This window comes from Chenopodium quinoa, unplaced genomic scaffold (assembly GCF_001683475.1).
Source record: "Chenopodium quinoa cultivar QQ74 unplaced genomic scaffold, ASM168347v1, whole genome shotgun sequence".
Classification (NCBI taxonomy): Eukaryota; Viridiplantae; Streptophyta; class Magnoliopsida; order Caryophyllales; family Amaranthaceae; genus Chenopodium; species Chenopodium quinoa.
This window is the reverse complement of record NW_018744151.1, coordinates 3,864,296-3,875,138: the sequence shown is the minus strand read 5'-3', so window position 1 is coordinate 3,875,138 and position 10,843 is coordinate 3,864,296. Positions and strand designations below refer to the sequence as shown.

Genomic DNA, 10,843 nt, shown 5'->3' with positions numbered 1-10,843 from the left:
CGATGTGCTTATGTAATGGCTTGAAAGAGACATTCGAAGCAAATAAGAATATCTCCGACATCCAATCCTATTCTCTCTTCCTTTGTAACTTACTGCATTGGTGTGAGTAATTAACTCGTTAATTATCCTCAATCATTCTATTCTTGGAAGCTTTGATTGAAATTAAGAACAATGACTGAAGTTTTTCCTACATATAGACAAATTCCTACTGAATAATGATCAAAATCTGTTTAGAGGCATCAATTATATTGTGTTTATGAGAGTACAATTTTCTGCTATGTCACTCCAACAAAGGAGGCCTAATTCTTACAGGGTGAGACAGCTATTACGAGACTCTTAATCGAAAATTTATGAACTATAACATGAGAGTAATGTATTTTACGGTCTTCTTCTAATATCTTCCTGCAGATTGCTATACCAATCAGTTTCTATAGTGTTACATTTAATCTGCCAAAACCATGGGAAAAATGAGATGGAAAAAAAAAAAAGAAAAAAAATATACAAGATGCTCCAAATTTACAATGTTCACAGATCAGATTTTCTTGGAAAACCCTCCGAAATCAATGGTTCATGAGTAGTCTCAGAGGAGCGCTGCTCAAAAGTCCAAAGAATATGGCTGCCGGTGTTAAAAGCGAACAACAAAACTGTGGCTTCATATCTCTAAATCTTTTTGCAAAAGAATGGACAAATGACATGTCTAAGGTCCATGAACGCTGCTACCCTGCCATTCAAGATAATAATATAGGACCATCCTCAGAAGCAGTCCTTGAATTCTGATTATGTATTGTCATCTGCACATCCCGTGAAAATTGGGTTCGCTTCTTTGCATAGGGTGCTTCTCTAGCTGTGCACATAGAATGTGACCCAAAGAAATCAATATTATGACATAACAGCATATGCTAATACTGAATTCAAAATGAAATTATGTCCCCATATATAAATACTGAATAACTTAAAAGAGAGAGAGACATGTCGATTATTATTGCTACACTTTGCTGCTTCATTTAGAGCTTTACCATAAAATGTTCCCTCAATTGCTTCTTATTAAACTGTGATATAAAATCTCCTGAGTACTTAAAGACGAGGCATATCATATAGCATGCAGCTAACAGTCTTAACATCAAATATTCCTACATCGTATAAGTTTTCTTACCAGCCAGTCTCTGAGCCCTAAGAATGTTTTGCCGTCTTTTCCACCAAATGATTGAGCAGCCAACAATTAAAAGCAATGCTAAGAACACGGCAATGGTAATGCCAACTTTAGCGCCCAGAGAAAGATGAGGCCCACATGTACGCAGGCCTGGTATGCCACAAAGTCCTGCATTATCAGTAAAACTGCAGAAACCAATTTAGTTAATCTTGCAGCATACAAGGAGTAACAAAGAATGATTCATGTTAATCAGTAAAATGACTAAACAAACTTACTTGAAGCTAGCTCTGTGTAACAATCTTCCACTAAGTGCAGCTGGAACTCTTCCGTACAGCTTGTTTCCATTGAGATTTCTGCATTATGACAACTTTCTATTATTAGACTAAACGGCAATTAAATTCCTATGGTGCAACCACAGAGTTTTGCCTTACAGTATTTGTAGTGAATGTAATTGTCCTAGAGTCTCTGGAATCGAGCCATTCAGAAAGTTATAAGAAAGATCCCTGCCAAAAGTATTACAAGCATCAATACAGATATCCACTTTACAATTGTGAAGTATAAACGATTAACAAGATGACCAATTCATGATTTATACAATTCAAAACATTATATATCCAGAGAAGGGATTCAACTAGATAATACAGCAGTGTCTTGTCCTTTTTCTATATGTTTGTCACTCTACTGCTAATTGCTTAAATTTGCTGGGAAAATTATCTGGTTTAATCTCCTGTTTCCTTTATTTTTCTAAGCCAAAATAAAGATCAATGTCTATGGACATTCTGCCTAATAGTCCAATGGTCTCAATCCCACAATGAAAGAGCTTTGTTTCGTAATTTCTGTCATAGCCAAGAGCAAGAATACAAGCAAAAGCCCATAGACTTAGTATATATGTGTTGTAACTTTCACAAGATAAGAGGGAAGGTGTGAGGTTGATAGAAAATAAGTTAATCTTAGTCCTTTATCTTGATCCTTAAAGAATCTATGTGTCTATGTGTGCATGTTTCAGAATTAGTCCATAAGTGCATCTGTTGTGGCTAAGAAATGTAGCTTATAGTTTAGTAATAGCAATAACTACTGCTAATACAGAAATTGTGTTTTAAATTCACATGAGATTCAAACATTTAGAAAAGATTTGACACCCAATTAAAAATATGCATGTTAGATACATGGAGAGGCAGATGAATATGAGCAGTACTTCATGCAATAGCAAGTGTTGGATGTAAAGGTCGGTTGCATCAGTAAACTGCTCATCCACCATTTTGCACAATACAAAAATCAGTGACGGAAAGTGTTAAGGGTGAGGATAGTGGAAAGAGTACAACAGAACAGACCATAATCTGATATAAAGAGAAGGCATTTTTTTTTTGGCAAAATTGAGTTGAAGTACTAATAGCACACTTACAAAATCTCCAAGGTTGTAATGGTCCCCAAGGATGGAGGGATAGTCCCCCGAATACTGTTTCCACTAAGGTTACTGCCAACACAATAAAGCACAAATTATAAAAAGGGATTAGTGTGCTTTTTGATGAATTTGTTATGGATGAACTATGTAAAAAATGCACAACGTAGGAGGGAAAAAGTTACAAAAGACATAACATATTGAATACAACTCATAGTCTCATATTTGCATTAAAATGAGGTGATCCATCAGTTGTCAGCCAGAAGAACACCGATATATTGTAGTTACCAGCAACTTACATGCTCTGCAAATGACTCAACTTTGATACATCTCGAGGGAGGAAACCATGTAAACCCTGATTGTCAAGACCACTGAGGATGCAAAAAGAGAAACTTCATTACCAAAAGGAAAAAGTAATATCATCAATATGTTTATATGATCATGCGGTCATGCCTACTGCAGATTAATTAATTTACAAAATTAAATAAAATTCTAAGGCTTCTTAAAACCACATGCACACGAGCACCCAATTACCCATATGTCAAGCACAGACCTACAAATAAGGGCACATGCACATGCAATTGCACATAAACATACATACAGAGTTGATAAGAATAACCCTAAGGGTGAATTGGCAAGATTATAAGTAGTTGGATGGATCTTGAATAGCCAACCAATTAAACTAGTGACATATTGTTACTTGCAAAAAAGGAAAGAAATTATTTCAACAACCACAGGCTACCTCCTTGCAACCATTCTGAACACCTTGCTACTGTAAGATAAAATCTTAAATCCACCTCCAGAATATACCAGGAGGGAAATGTACGAACAAAGATAGTTGGCTAAATGGGTTTTCACCATTGATGTAGTTCTGATATCAGTGATATGAACCTTAATCTCACCCTTTACGTGCTTCTCATATGACCCAAAGCCTATTAAGGAATCCTAAAAATCAACCAAAAATCAATTTTGGAACTAGGTCGTGCCATTTAAATTTTTTTTGTTCTAACAAACAATAACATAACATCCAATAGGCAAACTAAAATTATTGGGACGTATAACAGCTGAATATGGTGAGGGACAAAATGTTGAGCTCAAGAAGTCAAGATAGAAACTCAGGTTATTTAATTGATGATTTTAGAAATTTTCTTTTGATACTAACAGTCAATCTTGTTGACTATTTTACACAACTAAGAAGATTCCAAGAAATTGATGTGCATGGAGAGTTATGAACCATGTTTTAAGATTGCTAATCCCTTTCTGGTAAGTAGGCTTAATGAGTCGATAGACAATGATGTCATGAAACTTTAAGCAATACACGCTGTTGTGTACAGAAAGACACTTTGAAATACAAAATCATATCAATTAAAGGTACCTGCATCTCCACTCTTTGTAGTTAAATTATTTGTTGTCATATGATTTCTTTCATATATCATTCACGCGAATCTTATTTCTTAAGGGACACATTAGAATATCATGAATTTGTTTGATGGTTGTAATAATGATGACATCCAAATTCTTGTAGATTCATAAAGAACAATGCTGTTTGGTTTTATGAATAATGGGATTAACTGGAATAATAATTGCTATAACTTTTTGGGCAAATGAATTTGCTATGTTCGAGATCTATATTGAGAAATGGCATAATGACCTAAACAAAACCTACTAGTTTGTTTAGTACAAAAGAGTTCCTACATTGTGACCTTCATATTCTTATAGGAATACAAATTTAGGTTTTTTGCAAGCTGTATATAAAGGGTTCCTGCAATATGATACCAGCATAACATTTTGAAAACTAAAATACACAAGTACTAGCTCTTTGACTCAGAGACAAATACTTGTGACGAAAACAAACATATTGAGGCTTGGAGAGGTTGATTCAATCGATTGGTAAATTATGATCAACCTAGAAATTTAAAAAAAAAAAAAAAAAAAAGGTACTTAACCGGAAGCAGAGCCCTGGTACACTGCCAAAGCCAGTTCATGGAGATAAGAACACAAAGAATAGTACCCTCTATGTTGAGTTATTGGGTAACACAAGTGGAGTTATACATTGTTATGCTTAGTTCTAGAGGTAAAATTAGGTTGCAACTTGCAACTATTTCATATGGTGGGAGAGCTAACCACTACAGTTGCGGAAGAGGATGAACCTCAAAAATGGTTGTGTATAAATTCAGCTATTGCAACTATTACTAATCTCCCAACTGAAATCATTACATAGCAGTTCTTTGCAGCATAGCAAAATCAATTCAGCTAAAATGTGAGGCTTGAAAAAAAAAAAACAGTTTTGCAGAATATAAATCCTAAATTCCTAAGCAGGATTGAAACTTACAGTCCGTCAATGTACCATCTTTTATTAGCACCATCGTAACGACAGTCTGCTCCATTCCACGGATGTTGCCGGGGGACACATGGATCACCATTCCACCCAAGGCGATGAGGAAGCTGAAGCGCCTTTTTTAGCGATTGCAAACCACTGACTAAAGGAAAGAGAAAGGAACAGTTAGATGTCTACATGATTACATTTGTCTTAACCAAAAAACGATAATAGCAGATATATGGAAAAAAAAAAATGTCAATGCTTTCAGTAAATGCTGAAAAGGATACATATTAGTTATTTAGTTTAGCTCCTATGCACATAAATGCATTAGTGCTGAAGGAAGGCCACATTAACTTTTTGTCTGTTCTCTTTCCCTCTTAGTAATACTCATATTAAATTTCCAGTAACAGTGAAGGCTATGGACCTTGCAATCTTGCATGTAAAATATTTTGAAATAATCAATCAAAGCCTTAATCCCATAAGTGGGGTTGGCTAAACAGAATTTTGCCACAACATGTTTAGGGTACAACCAAATAATTAATCACTACCCAAGTTCTAGTTCATAGTGTGCTTCTTGCCTTCTTGCACCAACCTTAAGTCATGTATCTGATAAACATAGAAGAGTTATTAAAAGGCCATTTCAATCATTGTTTTGTTGAGTTAAAACCATAAGTAACAAGAGCTATAAGAGAACACCACCCACTGTAATGCCAGGAAGAATAAAATAAAACATACTAGTAATTAGGGCAAGGTCAAAATCTTGAGAAGAGAAGCCAAATGACACAGTTAGGTATGTACCTTCAGCAGATGAAGTTTTTGCTTCCGCTGTTAGAACTAGAAAGACTTCAAAGGCACTGATTATTGCATGGCTTCCACTGATGGGCTTCAAATTGATTGTCAAAGTCCGACCATCGATTGCAACAGTTGTATTCAACACTAAAGCAGTTTTAACATCCCCGCTCATGTTAACAACATCTACGGCTTTAAATACAACATCACCATTTATCAGAATATCAAAGACCCTTTGTCCTACCTTGGTGATGGAAGGATCAATCTCGGCAAAATGTAACCAAATGGAATAGTTACTGTTAGGTTCCACATCCATTGAATAAGTTAACTCAGGCTCAACATCAGTGCTAACTAAAGCTGATTGATAAAGACCTTGTGGATAAAAGTTTGGAGCAATTGAACTTTTCTTGATAGGACTTTCAACAGAAATAGCCTTGTCAGAACTTTGGCCAAAAGTCATCAGTGAATTAAAAAACCTATCTCCGCCCCAAGGGTCACCCCCATAGTCTTCACCAAACTTTGGCCTCCCCTGCCCACTGCTAAACCTCTTTACAGTTTTTAGAATTGTTCCTTTGCCAAATAGTGGGCCAAAATTGTACGCTTTATCATTTACCTGCTGAATTTCAATAGACAGAATTGCTGGATTACCGTGACCTGTGCTGTGGAAGCAAAGAGATACAGTACCATCAGTTAAAAAGACAATGGTTTCTGTAAACACATGCTCATCATCTTCATTACTCCATCCAGCGGCCAAAGAATCCACCAGAGTTCCCTCTACAGATATATCAAATAGAGGTTCATTGTCAAAGTTTGGATCATCTACCAGACCATAAAATATCCTCACAAGATAATGCCCAGAGGGCACGCGATTAATGTTGTAACAATTTTCTGGACCCTCGGATAAAGGGAAATAGCGAAGGGTGGATAGTGGAGGGGTAATATAACTAGGCCGTGTAGCATTGGCAGGTATTCCTCCTGTATATGCAAAATCTTTGTACCATAATGTATTTGTTGGTGGAGAGCGGATGTCCTTCCTCGATCCACAGCTTATCCTAAGAGCATATGGCCCTGACATTCAAAATAATGTTCCAAAATAACATTAAATAGCAAGTAAGGAAATGTCCTAACTTATTCTTCAAAACACATGCAGCTCTTCGATTAAAATTCGAGGTTAATCAAAGCACACCCCACATAATTCCATCTTATCTAGTATTTCTTCTTACCTAAAAACATGCTATTAGTTTATTCATGATAAATGAAGTTGGAAGTCCACATTTAAATTGTCACAAACTCCATCACTAACACAACACTTCAAAAACATATGAATAAGTTCGTCTAATTACACCAATAAGTTGGCCCGAAAAGAAATGCCTAATAATTGGCCAAGGCAGTTTGCTTCACCAAGAGTAAGTGATCGATAACAACATTGATCAATCAAAGTACCGAATACGAGGCAAATTGCTTTGCACCTTGCACATAGTTGCAGAAGGCGATTAAATGGGAGGAACACAGAACAAAAGCAACTAAATGAGATACTATAATTCATAATTTTGCCAAAAAAACTTAAATTATTTGAAAAAGTCCACACTCTCAAGTCTCAATTAAGAAAAAACAGAGCAAATATACAAACAACCAAATTGAAAGCATCCACAAAAATGCACAAATCAAGCACCAGAAAAATTCTTAATGAAAACCAATGTTCCCTTTACTAACTAGTAACTACACCAAAATTTGGTCAATAAGCTAAAACCAACGAAATTAGACAATTTTTTAGATCTACACAACTCTTAAACTGAAGTCAAACTAAACCCATCAAGCAAATTAAGTGAATTTTACTCAATCAAACCCAAAATTCAAAAATCACCCATCAAAAATAGACAAAAAATTAGAATCTTGCATGCAATAAATCAACAAAAAAAAAAAATCAAACTTTAACTTACTAAACTCATACTAATTTAAAAAATGGCAAAGTATGAAGAAAAAGTTTTTACCTTTTGCTTTAGCTTGAGAAATAGAACAAGTAGAAAGGAATATGAGCAGCAGAAGCAGCAGAATAAGGCGGCTAATAAGCATTGTAAAGAAGCATCAAATGCCCAAGAATCCTTTCTTTATCCACTATTCCTAGTAAATCTTCATAACCCACATTTCCAAATCTCGAAATCTGTGCAAAATTTTCTGGGTTTTATCTTTCTGAAATGAATGATTGAAGATTAGAATGAGGAAAGTGTTGGGTTTAAACGTGGATGCCGGTATAAAGGGAAGGAGAGAGTAGAATATAGAGAGTTATTAACTTATTTTAATCTTTAGTTTGAGTGGAGGAAGTCAAGGATTTATGACACATTTGGTTTTTATGTCCGAATTTCTTTTGACCCGTGAATGAAAGTGACTGGCAATGTGCTAAGTTTTCATTTAATTACGGCGGTTCTTCGTTGGAGTTGGAGGTCCCTTTTCCCATTTATGGGGTTATTCATTGGATGGATGTTGGGGTGGGAATGGAAGTTGAGTTCGGATGTGGACTTAAAGAGCACTAATGTCCCAAGCCGCTCCGCTTGATCTTTATGATTGACGAAATTTGTCAATCTAATAACAAAGGTATACTAGATCAATAGTTAGCATGAATAAGGGCTTGTTCTCATTGGCTGAACAGAACTGAACTTATTAATTAGTGATCTTTGATTATTTATTATTATTTATTGATTATTATTATTATTATTATTATTTAATTATCATCATCATCATCATCATTATTATTATTATTATTATTATTATCGTCGTTGCAATAAGAGCTTAAAAGAATGAAATTTGGCTTTATATCATTAGCAATATCATTACACATGAGCTGAACTGAACTGAACTGAATTGAGCTGAACTGAACTGAACTGAATTTCAACGTATGAGAACAGGCCCTAAATGATAGCTTTGTAAATATTGGGTTTAAGTTCCTCTTTCCCCCTCCATCGAAGTACTTTTATTGAAAACGATCATTTTCAAATTAAAAGAAAACTCTATCGAAAATGGAAAAATAAAGTAGGGTATATGGTTAATCCCAAGGGAAAGGATTTGTCGTCCTCCACTATTAAAAGTGCTCGAGAGCTTAAGTTTCTCCATTGAAACTCTTTGAATTACGATTTTGAAGGATAGAGAATGGAAGATGGCAATAAAGAAGGTCACTACCTAGTTAGTGTTACAATTTTACCCACTAACTTATGGCATGAAAAGACAAATATAACCAGTTGATTGACAAATTTGGTCAATAAAATAGTTCAACTTGTATTTTCTCCTAAGACCGTGCCAAAAGTTTGAAGAAACGAAAAGAATTTGAAAATTTCAATCATCAATTTTATATAATTATTTCGTAATCATAATTAAAGATAGAGTATTAATGGTTGAAATCTTGCATCAACATTATTTTGTTTTTGTCACATTTGACAATGTTATTTTAGGTATTGGTTTTGTCACTTTAGCCATTAATAAGTTCTTTGACTACTCGAATTTTTTTTTTTTTTGAAAAAGAATACTCGAATATTTGATTATTTGTAGTACTTTGTTATAGAGCAATTTTATTTTTTACATTTAATACAGTATATAAACCAATCATGGGCTTCAACCATCCGCTTAAACTTTTAGTTGATTTAGTCTTTTAACATGGTATCAAAGTCAGGCCCACGATACAGGACCCTAAAAGTCAAAAAATATGTCTAAAAATTAACTAAGCCAAATTGAGGTAGATTAATGTGAAGGGGAGTGATCCCCTAAAAAAAAATGTGAAGGGGAGTGAAAAAACACTCTAACTTGAAAAATTACATGAGACAAAGTTAAAATGAACCGTACATGTGAGGGGGAGTGTTGAAAAATAGACCTCTCAAATATCACCACATATAAGTGTCCGACATTGGTTAAAGAAGAGAGAGAGTTAATCACTTAATAAGACTAAGGGACTACTCCTTCTATCGCCATACATTTTTAGGATGGAACCTCCTTTGGAATTGTGAAGTGGACTTTCTTTCTTAATTTGCGGGTGTGACCTAGACCTGTATTTAACTACAAATTTTTGCCTACACCCCTGTGTAGGTAGCACTACCTGCACCCCCTCTTCATCATAATGACGTCATATAATAATTTTTTGATTTCGAATCATATGTAAAATGTTCATTTTGGTATATATAAATGTTCATTTTTGTAGATATAAATGTTCAGTTTTGTATCATTAAATGTTCAATATTGTTAATACGGCGATACTATAAATTTATTGTTTCTTAAGCATAACTTTTTTATCTTTTCAAATGTATAAATGTACACAAGCTCAATTTATTAATTAAACGTAGAAACTTTTAAAAAAAAAAAACAAAAGTGAAAATCTTAAACTTAAAAAAATGTACATATCATATACTTAGTATATATGTGTCTTACAAAATAAATTGAAAATCGCCTCTAATTTAACATTTGGTATACATAAAAAGTTTGTAGAGTCATCGTGCTTGTGTAATAGATAGCCTTCTACGTACTATTATGACGTGTGTGTGTTTTCCTTGGTACATATTTTTTCATCTATACATACATTATCGTATTCAAAATTTTAAAAAGTATTTCATTGATTGACCTGTGTGATAAGAGATTAAAATTTTATAAAGTAAAATGTTAGTAACAATCAAAACACACGTCCTATAAACAAGATAGAAACATTTTAAAATACAAAATTTTAACATATTGCCAGAAAATAATGAACATACTTCAATATGAAGATGAACAAGTAATATCATAATCTAAATAAACATTTTTCAATACGAGAATGAACAAATATTAAAATTTAATTGAACATTTTTCAATATGATAACAAAAAAGTATTCAAATTGAAACAAATGTCTTTTAACGTGAGAATGAATGAATAAGTATAAATCTAAATGAACATGTTTATATATGAAAATAAATATTGAATTAGATTGCGATGCAAATAAACATCTTTTAATATAAAAATGAACATATAATGTAAAGAGAATGAACATGTATCAAAATTAATTTAATATAAATGAACATGAAATCCATCTAAAATGATCAATGTTCCACCTAAATGAATATATACAATAGACTGATATTCCTTATTAGATCAATAGAAAATACAGGAAGAAAATGGAGATAAGGACATTTATCGTAATTCTAATGAGCGTATATTAATATGTGCACGAAC

At 33.7% G+C, this 10,843-nt stretch overlaps 1 protein-coding gene across 1 annotated transcript; it reads right to left on the bottom strand.

Annotated features, from left to right (window-relative positions):
• Positions 1–209: 209 nt before the first annotated feature.
• On the bottom strand, positions 210–8,002 carry LOC110693649 (receptor-like protein kinase At5g59670). Its single transcript, XM_021870797.1, has 9 exons — positions 7,650–8,002; positions 5,668–6,726; positions 4,882–5,029; positions 2,849–2,920; positions 2,553–2,624; positions 1,582–1,653; positions 1,426–1,503; positions 1,154–1,335; positions 210–844 (listed from the first exon to the last, which is right to left on the bottom strand). Exons 1-9 carry the CDS (start codon positions 7,729–7,731, stop codon positions 729–731), a joined length of 1,881 nt encoding a protein of 626 aa, XP_021726489.1. The 5' UTR covers positions 7,732–8,002; the 3' UTR covers positions 210–728.
• Positions 8,003–10,843: the final 2,841 nt, after the last annotated feature.